The sequence below is a fragment of the Nicotiana tomentosiformis genome, chromosome 1 (genome assembly GCF_000390325.3).
Source record: "Nicotiana tomentosiformis chromosome 1, ASM39032v3, whole genome shotgun sequence".
NCBI classification, from domain to species: Eukaryota; Viridiplantae; Streptophyta; class Magnoliopsida; order Solanales; family Solanaceae; genus Nicotiana; species Nicotiana tomentosiformis.
In genome coordinates, this window is record NC_090812.1 from 105,107,137 (window position 1) to 105,126,516 (window position 19,380).

The 19,380-nt window shown below is 36.9% G+C and overlaps 2 protein-coding genes and 1 long non-coding RNA gene across 4 annotated transcripts; 1 reads left to right on the plus strand and 2 right to left on the minus strand.

Annotated features, from left to right (window-relative positions):
• Window positions 1–1,001: 1,001 nt before the first annotated feature.
• On the minus strand, window positions 1,002–2,684 carry LOC104121351 (uncharacterized). The gene is made up of 2 exons (XR_691912.4): window positions 1,874–2,684; window positions 1,002–1,237 (listed from the first exon to the last, which is right to left on the minus strand). It is a non-coding gene; the product is annotated as an uncharacterized lncRNA (long non-coding RNA).
• Window positions 2,685–2,763: 79 nt separating this feature from the next.
• Window positions 2,764–7,439, plus strand: LOC104121352 (uncharacterized). 2 transcript variants are annotated; one of them, XR_004503684.2, is made up of 8 exons: window positions 2,764–3,235; window positions 3,589–4,392; window positions 4,494–4,696; window positions 4,782–4,913; window positions 5,002–5,380; window positions 5,542–6,052; window positions 6,151–6,885; window positions 7,044–7,439. XR_004503684.2 is itself a non-coding variant. In XM_070188824.1 (7 exons), the coding sequence occupies exons 5-7, from the start codon at window positions 5,161–5,163 to the stop codon at window positions 6,233–6,235; spliced, it is 816 nt and encodes a 271-aa protein (XP_070044925.1). In that variant the 5' UTR covers window positions 2,764–3,235; window positions 3,589–4,392; window positions 4,494–4,696; window positions 4,782–4,913; window positions 5,002–5,160; the 3' UTR covers window positions 6,236–7,028. The 2 variants fall into 2 exon arrangements, 1 of the variants encoding a protein (XP_070044925.1); XM_070188824.1 differs by lacking the exon at window positions 7,044–7,439 and having other exon boundaries at window positions 6,151–7,028.
• A 437-nt stretch (window positions 7,440–7,876) lies between these two features.
• Window positions 7,877–10,950, minus strand: LOC138908181 (uncharacterized). Its single transcript, XM_070198830.1, has 5 exons — window positions 10,845–10,950; window positions 10,435–10,639; window positions 9,091–9,203; window positions 8,542–8,978; window positions 7,877–8,227 (listed from the first exon to the last, which is right to left on the minus strand). Exons 1-5 carry the CDS (start codon window positions 10,948–10,950, stop codon window positions 7,877–7,879), a joined length of 1,212 nt encoding a protein of 403 aa, XP_070054931.1.
• Between the last annotated feature and the right edge of the window lie 8,430 nt (window positions 10,951–19,380).

Sequence of the window (19,380 nt, forward strand, 5' to 3'; positions counted from 1 at the left end):
TATTTATTTATTTGAGAGTCACCACTTGAAATAATTATTAAGGTGTCCCAAGTCACTAGTTTTTATTTCAAATCCCAATTCAAGGTAGTTTGACTCTGTTTAAGTTTGCGAAACACAAAAGATCGAGTAAAGAATTATGTTAATCCAGGAGAAGGTGTGAGGCACTCCCGAATTCCGCAATTTTAGCACTGTCTCTTTACAATTATCCTCACGTTAATTATCTGATTATTATACGTTTTAAACCTTATGTGCATTTTATCTTTTTACCGCGTATGATTATATTTTTTATATAATAATGGATTTTATTTGAAGTAAGTCACGATGTCATGCACTTGTTGTTTTATATGCATCACAAATCACGTGAAACACACCCGTGACTTGCATCATATTTATTCTATTATTATTTGAAGTTATAAGGTCAAGTCAAGCAAACGTGCAACAATTATGCCACGAGAACCGTACCCATAACAGTGATGATTTAATTAATAAACGTGCCTAAGGCAACTACGAATGTTCATGATTTGTTATTCTACACTACTTTGAGATTAATGTAAGGTCATAAATTATGGATTAGCATTGTGGAGAAAAGTATACAACTACTTACTTATATTCTGCCATGATTACACACTCTTACGTGGATCTAGTTGATCACATGAGACTAAAGCTATTTGAGAGTAAATAAATTGGGTCTGCTTGATTAAAATTCTGATCGTGTAACTAAAGTCGACCAATCAAACTAAGGGCATAAGATGACCCAAATTTGGTTCTACAGTTAAATACGACTTGAGCCTTTAAAGTAAAGAGGGCTCAGCTTGAATCCATTATGGGAATGGGCCTGATGGATATTCGTGTGTCCAGGCCATGGGATGGGGTCTCATGTAATGGAGCTCAGGTGCTCCTAATGTTAACAAGCTGTGAAAATGGGCCCTATTTATTATTGGGACCAAATAAAGTAGTACTGACCTCTGACAAGGTCTAAACATTTAACACTAGTCGCCAAATTACCAATTACACTTTTATATATATAAAATGGACACACATGATTTATTTGCGTAAAAAATTGCACCAATTCATTCCATATTCAGATTTATGATGTTAAACTAGCCTGTTCGAGTTATGAAAATGCTTCAGATCACAGACTATCTCCAACTAGACAAGGTGTTTGCGGTAAGTTCCATAAGCATGTGTGGGTGACAACTATCTGAACGAGTGAGACAATTTGAAATAATAACCAGATCTGCAAAACACAACTTTCAGCACAAACATTTCCATGAGTTTAAACAAAACATTTAATAACTTGCATGGATCTGTGAAAATCAGGTAGAATTTTACATCTAAACACTCGAACATTTGATGAGCTCAGACTACTGATTTTCAGCAAAGAACAACAATTTTAGAAGCTCAATCAACCTTCAGAATTCCAGAAATAGTGTGATAAACTAATGAAGAATGAAGATTTTGGGAACTACAGATATGAGCTGAACACTTTTTGTATTGCAGAAAACTTCTCTCACCTTTTTTTTTGTGTGTTCGTGAATGAGTGTGTATTTTCAGAGGTGCATGAATGAGAAAAGTGTGAGTGAGCAACCCCTTACATAGAACAGATTGTGTTCAGAGCCTCTTTCAACAAATAAAAAACAACAAACATCATCCAAATCTTGACCAAAAATATTAGAATTTAAGGAAACATCGGATTTTAATTAATGCGATTGAAACTAATTGATACTATTATAAACAGTTGCAACAAATTATAAAAAAATTTAATTTCCAAGAGTAAGTACAAATAGTTCCCATGCGACTGAAGAGAAAACAAAAAACTAACAGATCAAAATGATTTTAAAGAAAACAAACGAAGAAGAAGACAAAAGATTACCATCTGAGGCCGAACTTAGCCGGAACGAGAAAAGGAGAAGTTGGCGATGGTCAATAGCATTTGCCCGGACTCCGGTGGCCATGCAATGAATTGAAATTAGCATCAACCGATTGCTCTTCTCAAGAGCAACCGATTGATGTCGATTTGACTACTCAAACTGATCAAGATTGGAGAAAATCAAGAAATGGAGCAATTTTAGGCTTTTGGTCATATTTAGATCTACTAATCGAGCAATCCTGGGGTTTTGTGGTGGAACTAATTGCAGGGGGATATAGGGAGGTGACAGGGAGTATAAGGTGATGACTTGGGGTTATTTGGTGGTGCTCCTTCGCCGTGAGGCGATTTTCGGCGGCGGAAATGGGCGTTTGATGGCGAGGAGAAGGTAGTGTATTAGAGACGGGTTTTTGGGGGGAGCGGGTAGCACCGGGTTTCAGACAATTTTAAAGGATGGGGCGGTGAGTTCCTGGTCGTTGGATAAGGGAAAACAAAGGGCCAAGATTAATTTGACTAGGATTGACTAGAAGTGACATCGTTTGGTGAACAAATGACGCCATTTGGTCATGCACCGGACATGACATCGATGGGTGGGGTACGGTTGGGGCTTGGATAGGCCGTGAAGTATAAAATTTTTTACATTCCTATACACTATATGAAACTATATTACCCTCCCCACTCAAGTTTTAATATAATTATATATTATATATTCAATTATCATTTATGTATAATTTAAGGCAATTAATGATAGTAATTAGTGTCCTAAAATAACTCTAACGTATCTTCCACTCCCCCCACGTTTCTCTCTCCACATGCCACCCCCCGTATCTTACACTCAAACACGATTCTCTCTCCACAAATTTCAGAATCCCTCTATTAACATCTATTTTCTCTCTTCTTCAAAAAATATTCTAAATTTTTACTCTCTTCTTCAAAAAATCACCTCCGTTAACATATATGCTTTGCTTGATTTTTAATGAAGAAGAAAATAGCTTCAAAAATCAGCCCTAAAAAAGATAAAGGAGCCGATATTCCTACATTTGATTTTGATGTTTTCTCATAGAATTCACCCAAAAAGGTTTCAAAATCAGCTCATGCAAAGAAGAGAACAAGCCCAGGCTTTCCCCTCGTGAAGCTAGGGTAGAAGCTCGTACAAAATAAAAGCACGATATTGATGCAGGTGAATCGTCGATACCTGTCAAATCTGCAAAAAGGAAAGGGAAAGAGATTGATTTCGATGATGATTTCGTCGAAGAAGCTGTCATTAAAGTTGCAAAAAAAATTAGAGTGTCTCCTAATATAAAACCTTCAAAAAAGAAGAAAGTTCAAAAATCTTCTAAAACTGTTCCCCAACAGTCTTTGGTGAAGGTAAAAATTTAGTAGTTTCAACAATATATTTTTTTTAAAGCTAAAAAACTTTATTCTCATTCTTATGAATCAATATAATTTTTGTTTTTGTAGTTGTAAAAAATTTATTTACATTGTGTAGATTTATTATAGATTTATAGTTTCTGATTGTATATACATTATTATATAAACGTTTTTCCGGATTTTGACTCTATTTTAAAGATTGTAGATAAATTATAATATAATTGTAGTTATTTTGTTTTCTGTTTTTGACTCTGTTTATCTGATTGTAGATAAATTGTATTATAAATGTAGTTATTTTGTTTTCTAGTTTTGAGCCTTGTTTTAATAACTTTTTTTTCATTTTGCTGCAGAATGGACTATTTTTTGCACCTCATAATGTTGATTATGGGATCATTGGGTTTCAGACATTATCCGACCCCATTATTCCTGGGTAAATCAAGGATTTACTATCTGAAAATGGTTTAAAGTTGTTTGCTTTCCTTGCCTAGAATATGTATTCAAAAGTAAGCAATTCATCTTCTCATGAAGTATGAATTGAATGCATCTGGTTCCGACTTTTTTTCAGCAGAGATAAAGGGTCAGAGGCTGAATTTTGGTTTGAGAGAGTTTGCCCCGATTAGTGGTCTGATATATTTTATGGAAGTGACAGACTTTAGTTACACACCTACGTATGACAGTAAAATAATGAGAACTATTTTCCAAACAAGAAAAAAGTTGAGAAGTCATACTTAAAACAAATTGTAACCAGCCGTAGTTAGGTGAACGACAAGGATGCAGTCAAGTTGTATATTCTATATCTCATAGAATTCTTTCCCTCTCCTTCAGACAAAGACAATGCAGGGTTGATAGACCATTTTAGGTTCTATTTGATGGACTCAGGACAGTATGCGAACTACGCATGGGGTAGTGAATCTTATACACAATTGCTTCAGTCTGTTAGGCATAAGCTCAACCCTTATGTTCATTTTTATGTCATTCGAGGCTTTGCACTAGCTATGCAAATATGGTTGTATGAGTGTTGCTCTACCGTCAACACTGATATAGCTACAATGGTTGTTAATTCTATCCCTCACATACTTAGTTGGTAAGCTAGTAAGGACAAGATATGGTTATCTGTAATTGAAGATAGAATGATCAAACCATCATGGATCAAGGTAAATGGTTTTCACTTATGCGCAGACAATCTAATATAATTATCTACAACTTTTATACATATTATGTCTAAGTCACTCTCATTTCTTTTTTTTTCACTCAGTTCACCAACATAATTGAAGCACCAGAAGAGCTTTTAAGAATTAATTTATCAGATAAAGTTGAATATATCCTTGAAGAAGTTGAAACTAAGTTCGAGCATCCGATAGATGCTGCATCTCCATCCGGATACAAGCAGGCAATTGGATAGATGACAAGAAAGATATTCTGAAACAAATAAAAAAATTAAGAAAAGATGTTGACAAGGTAACATATATACATAATCCTGGATGGTTTCTTTAATTTATGTTATGCAAATTATTTCGTTAACTCTCTATATTTTAATATGTAGGTTGGTTCAGATCTTGGATCTTTTAAGAAAGATATTTTTGAAGAACTAGGTAGCATTCAGCTGCTACTCAATGACTCAATCAAGGCTGTTTTGCATGCGATAAACAGTCAAAAGGATAACATTGATGCCAAGGTTTCATTTGAACACAATAGTTTTTATCACGTCTAAGTTTATATTATCATTCATAAAGTATATAGCCTAACAAATTAAATGCCTGCAGTTTGCTGGGAGTTCTACAAAAATGACGAGCACTCAAAAGAAAAGAACAATTAACACTTTCTGGGCAATAGTGATAAACCAGTGCATGCCAGCAGCAGTAAAACATGCATCTCCAGTATATCTATAATATATCTACACATATCTACAATATATCTACATTATGCCTAAAATATATCTACATATATATATATATATATATCTACATTATGTCTACAATATATCTACCTATTGCCTAATTTTGTATCAACTACTATGCATTATATTTCCAATTATTTTCTTAGATACAAGGCATGTAAATGACATAGAAATTGAGGAGAATGTTCCTGTACATGTTGATTTATCTTCCCAATTTGAAGGGGCATTTGATGAAGAGAATGCAGGTATGATTTAGTACATGTGATCATCACATTTCATAATACATTTTGCATATCAGATGCAAGATAACATTTTAACAAATTTACTACAATTTATATGCAGTGATGTTAGCGTTTAGTACAAACTATCTACAATTTGATTAACTTAAACATATTTACTATAACAGTGAAGGAAGCTATGCCTGCAGAATCTCCTAAACAGGAAGCTACAATAAGCATTCCAGGAGAACAGAAGAATGAGGAGAAGGAGACAAATATGCAATCTCTCATTCAAGAAGAGAATCTTATACAAGAAGGAGATAATTGCTGTGAAGAAGGAGGTGAACCAATCGACTACGTTAATGTAGGTGATTCGGACAACGACTCCAGATTTGAGAAAAGAGAAGTTACACTTGATGATTTTGAGCTGCCAGAGAACTTCTCCCAGATTGTTAAGTTCGGCGAGATTAACGAAGAAGAAATAACCCCTGTGCATCAAGGAAGAACAAGGCAACCTGGAAAGCATGCCCGATCCCCCTTTCTCCCTTTTTACAGTTCTGGTGGGAGCACTTCTGTTGGACCTCCGATTTTCCTCATCAAGCATCCATTTACTGGGGTTATTGGCGAAGATGTTGATCTCAACTTGTTGGAGAAATTCAACAAGTGGTTGTACCTTGGTACCGATACAGTTTCAAAGAGGTTAGTTTATACAATTTATTCATATTTTCGAGTGCATTCATCTTTTGGATTTCCACTTGAATCTACATATTTATTGTAATTGCTATGTATTTAAATAGGAGGAAGGGGCCTTATACTGTAAAAGATAACCAACTTAAGACGTGGTATGATCTTGGAGTGGAGAAAGTTGATAAAAATGAGTGATTTTATACTTTGGCACATTCCGGGCAAGTCCTCAACGACTCGGTAAACACATACCCTGTCAGAATTTAATGACTAGTTGTATTATTCTGTCATTTCCAAATTTTGTAGTTGTTTTGTAGATATATTGTAGTTAAATTGTAGGAAGCATTGAGAACTAATAAAATCTGTTTTTATGCAGCACATTGATGTTATTTTATACTATTTGAGAAAGAAAAGAAAGTATGGTCCTCAAAATAAAATACGGTTTACAACCACTGATTTTATGTTTAAGACTAGAATTGAATAAATTTATCAGAGGTACATCAATGCTCCTGCCGAAAAGAAGCTTGTTGTTGTCAAACCCCAGGACGTCGTATCAGAATACATATTGGGGTATAGGTTACTCGCAAGTGTTGCATGGGATCAAGTTGATTTTGTGATTATGCCCATAAACATTGTGGAGAAATTTTATTGGTTGTTGGTTGTGTTTGACATTACCGATAGGGTTCTAGATGTCTATGATTCAGTGATCTCTTCACGAAATCACAACCTTGTTGAATTTGTTGTCAACAAGTTTGCTGTTATGATTCCCCTCTACTTGTCATGCACCGGCTTCTATGGCAAGCGTCCACACATCAACTACAAGAACACAAAGGCATACATTGAAAAAGGTATTACTGACCCTCTTGACATTCAGTGGTTGGTCGGTGAGATACCTCAGCAAAAATAAAAGGGATCACTGTATGAAAAAGTTATTTTTCCTTCTATCTATTTAACAGATTTTATTTTACAATGAATGCTAAATCTTTTTCCCTATTATTTTTTACAGTGACTGTGGTGTATACGTGGCTGCATTTGCAGAATATGCCAGCATTGGAGAGTTAGCAGTTTCAAAGGAAGACCTTTCTGATATTGATCAACATCGTAGACGCTATGGAGCGCTACTTTGGGATTATGCTGGGAAGAAGCAAGATACTGGTGCAATTAGTGAGAGCAAGATGACTGGAAGATTAGGAAGAAAAAAAGGTGCACCAGCTGTGAACGAGTGAGCACAAGTCCGAAAGAAGAAGAATTAGTTGCCATTTTCTGTAGAAAAATTGTAGTTAGATTGTTTAGTTGTAGCTGTTTTGTAGTAAAGTTGTAGACAAATTGTTATCTAAGAACAAGTCAGTTGAAGTTTATTTGTAGCAGATTTGTGCTACAATTTTTTTACCCTATGTTTTGTTATTTTATCCAGGATACTACTACTTAGAATAAGAAACATCTGTTATTTGTTTTTGGTTGAAAGTTGTTAGTACTTGATATCGTTATTTTTAGCATATAATTTCTTATTTAACTACAATAATGTATTATACATAAAAAAAATACATAATTCAATCAAGTTATGAAAGGCTGAAATTAATACACTCAGTAATTAAATAAAATAAATACAAACCAACTGCATTAAGAGCTGAAAATATTTCATTATAGGAGACAGTCTTTATTCAATTTATCAACACAATTATACCTCAACTATAATTCTCCAGAACACCTCAACACAATTTATCAAAAAATCTTGTGACTTTATTAAATTTTATTTCCTCTTGGGAGCATTCTTATAAGATCTTTTGTTATGCCCTTCTAGTCCGCAGTTGCCACATGAAACCTTGTACTTCTTTGCATTTACTTCATCATATGGTTTGTATCTTTATTTTTAGGTCTTCCTGGCTGTATTTTCTCGGTAGGTGGCATTACAACTTCTTCAGCTATATGTTGTGGCACATTCCATTTGCTTTCATCAGGCAGCGAGTCTACTGGTATTTCATAAGTATGCAAGAGGCTCTCCCTCGTGTAATAAGGAGAACAATAGTTTTTATAAGATTCATTCTTGTGCCCTAAAGCCGCCAAAGCATGTGCACAAGGAAGTTCATCAAGCTGAAATTGTCCATAACTACATCTCTCATTTTCAAGACAAACAATATAGCGCTTCACACCATCTATCACTATATGGATGTGATCTCTTGAAGCCCTGACCTATAATTTCATTACAAACACACAACAACTTGTCAGAAACATATACAAAATAACTACAATTGTTCAACATTTTATCTACAATGACTGTATGTATTTGGTTTGATGGAATAATTGATCTGATGTTATTGGATTTAGCTTACTCTCAGCTTCTGCGATAATGTCATGTTGTCCTCCTACTCTTTGTTGTATTTTTTCCCAAGGTATGTGAATATACCCTTTGCTTTCAATAATTTTTCATTAATCCAACGTTCAAGCAGAGTCCTCATGTACTCTAATAGTTCTACTATCGACAACTCTCTTGCATCTCTTGTTACCGCATTTATTGACTCTGTAATGTTTGATGTCATCGTCCAAGTTCTGTTCACCGTAGCATGTACTCGAGACCATCTATGATAGCCAATATCGTATAGGTATGCTTTAACACGCGTGTCGATCTCTTCAATCTTTGACATTCTTTCATTAAATTCATCAAGCGTGTATGATCGTGCCGTGGCAAAGTACAATTCGCTTAACTTTAGATGACCCTTCTTGAACTTTGACCTTATATTTGTCCAAATATGCCACATGCAAGCATAATGTGGCATGCCGGTATAAACAATAGATGTTGCCTTCAAGATACTTTCATTCCGATCCGAAACAACACACATATTTGGTTTTTCACCATATGCATGTTTGAATTGCTCAAAAACCCACTTCCATGATGCGTAATTTTCTGAATCAACAACAGTGTATGCCAGTGGTAATATGCTACCTATCATATGTGGTAAAAAGAAATTCAATTTCCATAATAAAACTGTAGAAGAAAAAATAATACATACAAAAAATAAATTTACAACAATATTTCTACAATAAATCTACAATACCTATTGCATCCATTATGCTAGCTGTTAGTATTATTTCCCTGTATGCCGACTTCAAGAAGGTCCCATCAACTACTACAACTGGCCTACAATATTCCCAACCCTTGATTGACGGACTAAGCGCAACAAATGTGTACAAGAAACAGTCATCGTCAGTCTTCTACAATTTAACTACCGACCCCGGATAAGTCTTCTCCATAATATATAAATAACTAGGCAATCGACTGTAGGAGTCAGCAGGATGACCTTTCAAAAATTCCAAAGCCTTTTCCTTTGCTCTCCAAGCTTGCATGTATGTTAAGTTCACGCCGTGTTCAGACAACATATCAGTTTGTATGTCTTTTGGTGTGTAAATTGTCTTAGGATCCGCATATTTTGGTATAACCATGCTACCAACTACCATGGCAGTATGTTTGCATTGTATGTATGTATTGTCCATCAAAGAGCATGTGTGCAAGCTGTTGAATTTTCGAACCTTGAACAATGCTGAATCATTTATGCTGGTGGACTTGAAGTGCCATGTACAATTGTCCCCAACACAATAAAAATAATTTAAAGAATATTATGAAAAATGTAGCTATAAAATAATAGGCTGTTTAAGCATAAAACTCTTATATTTAACAATTTATATACAGAAAAACTACAAATTATCTACAATTTGTATACAATGATATTTCAAACTATACAAAAAAATACAAATAAACTACAAATTAAACAAAGATATGATTTTTGACGAATGAACTGTTCCTACCTTCTAGCACTAGACCTTTTCACCCTAAATTGAAACTTGTTTATGACAGAATAATGCTTCATTGCACTGACAATGCTTCATTGCAGGATGACCTTTCGAAAATTCCAGAGCCTTTTCCTTTGCTCTCCAAGCTTGCATGTATGTTAAGTCACGCCGTGTTCAGACAACATATCAGTTTGTATGTCTTTTGGTGTGTAAATTGTCTTAGGATCCACATATTTTGGTGTAACCATGATACCAACTACCATGGCAGTAGGTTTGCGTTGTATATATGTATTGTCCATCAAAGAGCATGTGTGCAAACTGTTGAATTTTCGAACCTTGAACAATGCTGAATCATTTATGCTGGTGGACTTGAAGTGCCATGTACAATTGTCCCCAACACAATACAAACAATTTAAAGAATGTTATAAAAAATGTAGCTATAAAATAATAGGCTGTTTAAGCATAAAACTCTTATATTTAATAATTTATATACAAAAAAACTACAAATTATCTACAATTTGTATACAATGATATTTCAAACTATACAAAAAAATACAAATAAACTACAAATTAAACAAAGATATGTTTTTTGACGAATGAATTATTCCTACCTTCTAGCACTAGACCTTTTCACCCTAAATTGGAACTTGTTCATGACAGAATAATACTTCATTGCACTGGCAATTGTTTTCTTGTCTTTGTATACTTGGCCTACTTCAATAACACTTGGCGTATGTTCTGTTATGACGATATTTTCATATTCCACTATCGCCGAAGATATTGGCATATCAATCAACTTCAGTGTTCCAGATGAACCTGCAATCAATTAAAGCTAACTATAGTTCTGACATATATTGTAGATAGTTTGTAGTAAAATTATAGAACACATGAAATTCCATACTTTTATATTCATAATATTTGAACTACACTTGTTATGTAGTTTGTTTGTAGCAATATTATAGAAAAAGTGAAGAACGCATGAAATATAAACAAATATCACCACTGATATAACAGAGCAAACCTGCAATTGTGTTCGAATTAGAGATACTGCATTTCAAATCGAAATCACGCACTGTTATACATAGCGGATACATTTCTAAGCTTTTGTTTTCCTTTTTCGTCTCCATGTATACTCGAACTCCCATATCGTTCCGAATTTTCATTGGAGGACAATATTCGTTGACAATGTATTTGATGTCGATGATTTTTTCTGATGTATCGATCATTAGATGCTCTGCGATTGCAGAATTCAATTGACTATAATTTGAATCTTCGCTGACTACAATTCCGTCAACATTAAAATCTCTGTATCTCCCAAAGTTATCCTAATTACCATTTAGCTCAAGCATAATAGCTATTTTTGACATTATTTCGCGAAATTCAATACAATTATAGATAATTGCTTTGTTTATGGTTGTGAAACCATAATAGACAGAGAAAAGCAGAGTATTGAAAAAGCAGAGTATCAGAATAGTGAGAAAAATGGCTTAATTGCAGGTTTAATTCATTGCGATTATTGCGTTGCAAAAATCTCGGTAGAATCCTACGCTATCCCAAAATCCCGCTTCTAAAAAAGGAATGCTACTGCAGAAAGGATTCTAGTTTAAATAATTGTATAGAATTTGTAGACAAAACGTGTCCAGGCCGAGTAATTAAGTAAACATGGACATTTTTGGTAATAAAATTTCATATAATGTGTAGGAATAAAAAAATCCCAAGTTTGTTTGACCCAGTTCAATTGTAATACAAGCAAGTCTTTTTTCTTCCTTTCCATGTTTTAAAATTATCCTTTTATCTTAACACTCCAGTTTGAACCCATTTTGCACAATTAACCAATTTAAACACTAAGCTTGAATTAACTACTAAAATTTGAATTGAACTAAACAAACACCTAACATGCAAACTACCACCTTGAATTACCCATTGGAGAGCAATGTACATTCCTTAATGATTTTATGTGTTTAAATCATGCAACCAAAATGTAGCTAATGTACCTGATTATATTTAACTACATGAAATGCGATTGAAATTCCACTAACACTACACACGAAATAAAACTCTTGAAATTCCATAAAAATTGGAATAGTTAGGAGAAAGCTAATTTAAAGATTTTATTTAGGAGTAATAATTTACTGGGGTAAAAATTACATGCTCACATATGTGTTGTACAATCTCGAGTTATGAGCATGTTGAGGGAACTTTCATGTTCATTTGTGGGATGAAGTAAATTCTTTATTCTTGTTGACGAGTTTAGACTCGGGAGGATTTAGCGATTGCATAGTGGTTGTGGCCATGGTAGGGCGTAGTGAAGTGCCACTTTAAGGCTAAATAGGTGGGTTATCTCCTACGGGGTGGTCATGGATATGTGATCCTTATGATGTTTGTATTGAGAGTTTTTTTCTACCAGTGGATTATATGTGTTGCAATTTGAATTTGGATCTCTTGAGGAAGTTGAATTGACTGTCACGAAGATGAATGTGAGTTTAGCAGATGGTTTGAGGTATTTTATGTATAACGACCCGATCGATCATTTTGCTTTTTAGATCCTCCTTTCCCTAATTAAGACTCCTCGTATGTGCCTTTACTGTTTTATGACCTGCGGGGATGGTTGACTTGGGTTTGGAAGGGTTTGGCTTGAAACCATAACACTTGGTTCCTTAATAGTGGCCTAAGATGGCCAAGTTTGATTTGAGTCAACATTTTGAGTAAACGACATCAAAATTAGGATTTGACGGTGTAACGACCCGGCCAGTCGTTCCGAGAGTTATAGCCCTGTTTTCCTATTCCTGCTTCTTTATATGTTGTTCAACGGTGTTGATTTGTATCTAGTTGGTAGGTTTGGGTCCAGAGTAGTTTTGGAGTGAAATGAACACCTAGTCTCTTAGTTAGAAAGTTAAGTTAGAAAAGTCAACCGGAAGTTGATTTATGAGTAAACGAATTTGGATGTGGATTTTTATGATTCGATTAGCTTTGTTGGGTGATTTTAGACTTAGAAGTATGTCTGCAATGTAATTTGGAGGTCCATGGTAGAATTAGGCTTGAATTGGCGAAAGTTGGAAGTTTAGAAGTTCTTAGGCTTGAATCCGAGGTTGATTTGGTGTTTTGGTGTTGTTTTGGGTGTTCCGAAGGTTCTCCTAAGTTCGGGTAGTGATATATGACTTGTTGGAATTATTGATTGAGGTCCCGAGGGCCTCGGGTGAGTTTCGGATAGGTTTGGGTTGTGTTGCGCTCGTTTTTCTTATGTTTCGACGCTGTTTTTCAAGCATAAATGATATCATATTGAACAAATGAGCTCCGATTTCTTTTTTGATTGAAGCATTAGATCCGTATCGTGATTACGGACCAGTAGCAAAATGAATCATCGAATTTGGACATCGTATGAGGATTTTATGGTCATTTTTCTAAGAATTAGGTTGCCAGATTTTTCAGATTAATTACAACATTGCCACTGACGGTGTATTAAAAAATCTGCACGATTTGCAAATATTAAAACCTACATATCTCCTTCATTATAAGGTCAAATTGAGTGATTAAAAAGCCTAATTTGACTAAATTTTCACAAGGAATCCATTGGAGGTATAAAAAGCGAGTTTCAGGATCATTTGGCACGAGAAACAAGGCAGAATAACTAGTAGAAAAATATATAAAATGAGGGTTTGTTCATTCGGTCATATTTTGAGTTGGGGAGCTCGGATTTGGACGATTTTGGGGGCAATATTCACCATAAGGATTGGGATAAGTGTTATCTACTCAGTTTGGGTTATATTTCATGAATCCGTCTTCGTTTTTTAGGATTTGATTGATGATTTCAAAGTAAAATTGAGGGAGTTAGGGTTTGAATTTTGGAGAGTTTAAGTGAGGATTTGAGGGACCAAATGGAGTCCGATTTTGATAAATGTTATATGGTTAAACTCGGGAGAGGACTAGAGTTTTGATTCTGCCATTGTTGACTGGTTCCGAGATGAGGGCCCGGGGGTCGGGTTTTGGCCGGTTTCAGATTTTTGGTATATTTTATAATTTTTATTGTGGAATTCGATTTGTTAGTCTATGTTGATGGTATTAATCTGATTATGGTTAGATTTAGAACTTTTGGAGACTGAGTCCAGAGACGAGGGCATCCCAGAGTAGGATTTTACGTTGTTAAGGTAAGTACGAATTTTAACTCTGGCTTTGAGGGTATAAACCAGAGAATTTGATATCGTGTGACTGTTTGGAGGTGATACCTACGCTAGGTGACAGGCGTGTGGGTGTATACCTCGAGGGATTGAGACTTGGTCTGTCCCATGAGGCCTCATGGCCATCATCTGTGTTTATGTAGTTACTTGTTGTTGAACTTGTCTGCCTTCATGTTAGAGATCATGCTTAGGCTTTATTCATTCTCACATTATTTGTACTCAGTCGTAGAAATTATTGTTCATGTTTACCTTAGTCTCTATTATTTTGCTAATATGTTGTGATACTTGATGTGGGTTGTGTTCCCTTATTTGTTGATGATAATGAGGCTAGTGAGGTACATGATTGAGTGAGGCCGAGGGCCTAGTTGTGAGGATATTAATACCATAGTACGTGAGTTGTCCTTGTAGCACATGAGTTGATCGTACGGGTCCAGGTATTGATACCATAGCGCGTGAGTTATCCGCGTAGCATGTGAGTTGACCATGCGGATCCAGGTATTGATGGCACGTGAGTTGTCCGTGCTTAGCGCTTGGGCTTTGGGAGCCCTTCTGGAGTCTGTACACACCCCCAGTGAGCGCAGAGTATTGAGTGTTTTGAGTGTTGAGTGCTGAGTGCGAGTGATGGAGTGACACTGCTGTGAGGTTGTATTTATTTGTGTTGTTGCTGCATTTATCTGTTAAACTTCTTTGTGGCATTTCCTGAGTTATGGAATTTACCTATTTTTTTCTATTTATTTTTTAATTGTGAAAATAAATAATTGGACTGTTTTACTTAGCTCGTCACTACTGCTCAGTTCCTTAGTTATTTATGTTACTACTGAGTCGGTTGTACTCATACTACACCCTGCACTTTCTGTGCAGATCCAGGTGAGTTAGAGCATGACGATCGTTGAGTTCAAGCCGGCTATCTGTGGAGATTGCAAGGTAGCTGCTAGCGTCCGCAGGACCTTGTTACTCCTTTTGTCATTTCTTCTTTTGGACAGTTAGACAGCTTATATATCTTAGTTCATAGTTTTAGATGCTCATGACTTAGTGACACCCAGATGTTTGGGGCTCATTTCCGTATTTTCTATATTATATTTAGAGTTGATTTAGTTTATGAGAAATTTAAATATTTTATATTGTTTTATTAAATTCTTATAATCGATTTAGTAGTAATATTTTGGGAAATAGGCTTGCCTTGTAACACGATAGGTGCCATCACGACCATGGTTAGATTTTTGGTCATGACAGACGATTCCAATAGGTTCATATGATGATTTTGGACTTGGGCATGTATTCGGATCGTGTTTCGGATGACCCAGGAGCGTTTCAACGCTTAATGTTGAAAGTTGGTGCATTGAAGGTTTTCAAGTTCTTTAAATTTGGTTTGGAGTAGACTTTGGTGTTATCGAGGTCTGTTTGGGATTCCGATCCTAGGAATAGTTCCGTATGGTGATTTATGACTTTTACGCAAAATTTGGTGTCATTCCGAGTAGTCTAAGTATGATTTGGCGCTTTCGGAGTAAGTTGAAAATCTTGAAGTTCATAATTTGATTCAATTTTGTTTTGGGATGCAATTCTTAGTTTTGATATTATTTTACGTGTTTCGAGAGTTCGAGCATGTCCGTATTATGTTTGTGGACATGTTGATGCATTTGGAAGGGGTCCCGAGTGGCTCGGGTGAGTTTCGGACCACCCGTAGCTAAGTCCAAAAAATCTATCATTGTTGGTTCTAGTTTCCTTATTCGCGATCGGGGGGGGGGGGGGGAGGGGGGTTGGGTCGCGTTTGCGAAGAAGGAATTTGGGGGACTGGGAATTGTTGCTTCGTGTTCGCGACATCAGTCCGTGTTCGCAAAGGTCTGGAACCTGTGGCCTTCGCATTTGTGTGAGAGGGCCCGCGTTTGTGTAGAGGAAATTGGGGCTGGGGGTCGCACGCTGATTGGTCTTCACGTTCGCGTAACGCTGGCGAGGCAAGCCTTCGAATTCGTGAGGCTCTGGTCATGTTCGCAAAGGTCAATTTTCTGGGGCCTAGGCAGCTTGCCTTCGCGACCGCGAAGACTCTTCCGCGGTTGCGAAGAAGGAATGCCTGGGTAGAAAGCTTTTTAAAAGTCAGGACTTAGGCTTATTTGGTTCATTTTTCTCAACTCGTGGCCGATTTTAGAGCTCTTTGAAGAGGGTTTTTCATCTAGCACCTTGGGGTAAGTATTTTCTACACAATATGAGTTTAATACATACAATAGGGGTAGATTTTCACATAGAAATTGTGGAAATTTTAGGAGATTGTCGAAAAACCTAGGTTTTGATAAAAATAAGATTAGACCACGAAAATGATTATGGAATTGAGTAAAAATTATATATTTGGGTTCGTGAGGTTATGGATAACATTTATCTTTGAATATTTCCAGAATCTGAGAATGTGGGCCCAGGGATGAATTTTAGGAATCTTTCAATTTGGGTTAGGTAATTACTCTAATAGCTAAATTATGAACTTTTGAGTATATATTGATTAATGTATACAATATTTGGCTAGTTGCGGATTGTTCGGCAGAGGCTTTTTGAGTGATTTGTGGACTGGAAAGTGAACTTGGAAACGAGGCAAGTCTCTTGCCTAACCTTGTAAGATGGAATTTACCCCATAGGTATTTAAATTGCTATTTACTACTAATTTTGGGTGCTGCGTACGCACGAAGTGACGAGAGTCCATGCATAGCTAGAATTCATGTTATGTCTGGGCAGACATAGGCCTTTATTATGCTATTACTTGTACTATTTGGACTCAACTTGTTAGTTTAATTGCTTGTATTAGTAAGTAAAACTTGGTTAAAGATTATGTTAAATCGAGCTTCATTACTTAGAGAGTTGGCGGATGATGGAAATTATATCATTTCATGGGCTTACCTTGGAGTTGTAAATATGAAATTCGAAATTCGAAAAGTTTCCCTATTCAGTGGATCGAGCCAAATGCCTCAGTAATATTTATGTATACATATGGGATACATCCATGGATCGGACCGTACGACCTCGGTAGTGTATGTACACGAATATTATGGATCTGACCGTACGACCTCGACATAACTCGTGCGTGTTGTCACTCGGTGTCCGATTTCGCTTGATATGTCTGCATGACTTGAGGATTTATAATACATGTTAAGCCCTTACTTGTTGAGATTAATATGTGATATTTGGGGACTTTTAGTTGTTATTTTGATAAATGGTCATTTAATTATTTCCTCTTATTCCATTATTGCTGTTGTATTTCATGCCTATCAAATAATCTTGTACATTATGTATATTGCCCATTAGTAAGTATCGAAGTCTACCCCTCGTCACTACTTCTTCGAGGTTAGACTAGATACTTACTGGGTACATGTTGTTTATGTACTCACGCTACACTTCTGTACATATTGTGCAAGTTCTGAGGCAGGTGCATCCGGAGTTCGTCCGGTCACGTACCCGCATTATCCGGAGGCTTACTGGTGAGTTGCTTTCCCATGCTCCGTTCTGCAATACCCAGAGCCTTCTCTTGTCATGTTTTTATTATTCTTGTCTATTTTGTTTCAGACAGTAGTTCTTAGGGAGTTTTGTATATTCTACTAGATGCTTGTGCACTTGTGATATCGGGTTTTGGGAATTCTAGTAGACATTCATGGGTTTTGATTATTTAACTCACTACGTTACTTCTCCTTTTAGTTTATGCTTTACATTACCACGCTCATTTATAATTTGTTTCCGCATTTAAAAAAAAATCAAATTCTTTAAAAATATTAAAATGAGAAACTAAATGGGTGGTTCACTGTTGGCTTGCCTAGCAGCGATGTTGGGCGCCATCATGACCTATAGTGGAAATTAGGTCATGACAGCTTGGCATCAGACCTTTAGGTTCACATAGGTTTCACAAGTCATGAGTGGTCCTAATAGAGTCTTGCGGATCGGTGCGGAGACGTCCGTACTTATCTTCGAGAGGCTATAGGGTGTTAGGAAACTTCTCTTTCTTCATCTCCTATCATGCAGTTGATGTTGTACTAAGCATCTTTCTCTTATTCTATAGAAGATAGTGAGAACGCGCGCGACAGATGTATCCGACGGTGGAGGAGCTGCTCCCCCTGTTGCTAGAGGCCGAGGCAAAGGTTAGGGGAGAGCTCTAGCTCCTGCAAGAGGACGAGGGTGTCCTAGAGTTTCTCCCGCCATACCACCAGTGGAGGATCCTGTCATTGAGGAGCAGGGTAAGGTGCCTGCAGCTGAGCCGGCCCCGGCGGATTTCACGCCCGGGTCGAGATTTCAGTAGGTCATGGGTCGGATGCTCCGGGTCATGGATTCTATGATACAGGCTGGTTTATTTCCAGCGGCCCGAGCAACATCTCAGTCGGGAGGGGGAGTACAGACCCCTACCGCTCAGGCTCTATGACACGCTGCTGCAGTATATCAGACCCCAGGTGCATTACTTGTGGGTGGGGCCTAATGTAACGACCCGGCATGTTGTTTTTCTTTCTAGGTCTTTGTTCCCCTAATTAAGACTCCCCGTATGTGCTTTTACTGTTTTATGAGTTACGGGGATGGTTGACTTGGGTTTGGAAGAGTTCGGGTTGAAATCGGAACACTTGGTTCCTTAAACGTGGCCTAAGATGGCCAAGTTTGACTTGAGTCAACATTTTTAGTAAACGACCTCAGAATCAGGATTTGATGGTCCCAATAATGATGATTTTGGACTTGGGCGTATGTTCGGATCGGGTTTCGGATGACCCGGGAGTATTTCGGCGCTTAATGTTGAAAGTTGGCGCATTGAAGGTTTTTTAGTTCTTTAAATTTGGTTTGGAGTAGACTTTGGTGTTATCTAGGTTCGTTTGGGATTCAGAGCCTGGAAAAAGTTCCGTACGGTGATTTATTACTTGTACGCAAAATTTGGCTTAATTTCGAGTAGTCTAAGTATGATTCAGCGCGTTCGGAGTAAGTTGAAAAGCTTGAAGTTCATAATTTGATTCAATTGGTTTTTGGGGTGAGATTCTTAGTTTTGATGTTGTTTTACTTGTTCCGAGAGTTTGAGAAGGTCCGTATTATGTTTATGTACTTGTTGGTGCTTTTGGATGGGGTCCCAACGGTTGTGTCGTGTTCGCAGAGAAGGAAAATGTGGGGGATTGTGGTTGCTCTTCTCGTTCGCGACCCCTTGCCCGAGTTCGCGCAGGTCTGGGACCTGTGACCTTCACGTTCACGTGAAGGGGCCCGCGTTTGCATTAGGAAAAGGGCTTAGGGGTGAGCTTCATTTCCTCTTCGCGTTCGCGAAGTGGACCCCGTGTTCGCGAAGCTCAGGCGTGTAAGGTCTCTGTATTCGCGTGTGGGTCCTTGCGTTTGCGATGCCCAATTTCCTGGGGCCTGGGTTTCGCTATAGCGAAGCCACTTCCGCGA

Excerpts from the sequence above, each read along its gene's own strand:
- LOC138908181 (XM_070198830.1), bottom strand. The coding sequence starts at position 10,950 with ATGGAGACGAAAAAGGAAAACAAAAGCTTAGAAATGTATCCGCTATGT. Across the intron at positions 8,979-9,090 it reads TAGCATAATGGATGCAATAG|GTAGCATATTACCACTGGCA; the intron begins GTATTGTAGATT and ends CACATATGATAG. Across the intron at positions 8,228-8,541 it reads TTACAGAGTCAATAAATGCG|GTCAGGGCTTCAAGAGATCA; the intron begins GTAACAAGAGAT and ends ATGAAATTATAG.
- LOC104121352 (XM_070188824.1), top strand. The coding sequence starts at position 5,161 with ATGCCTAAAATATATCTACATATATATATATATATATATCTACATTAT. Across the intron at positions 5,381-5,541 it reads ATTTGATGAAGAGAATGCAG|TGAAGGAAGCTATGCCTGCA; the intron begins GTATGATTTAGT and ends TTACTATAACAG. Across the intron at positions 6,053-6,150 it reads ACCGATACAGTTTCAAAGAG|GAGGAAGGGGCCTTATACTG; the intron begins GTTAGTTTATAC and ends GTATTTAAATAG.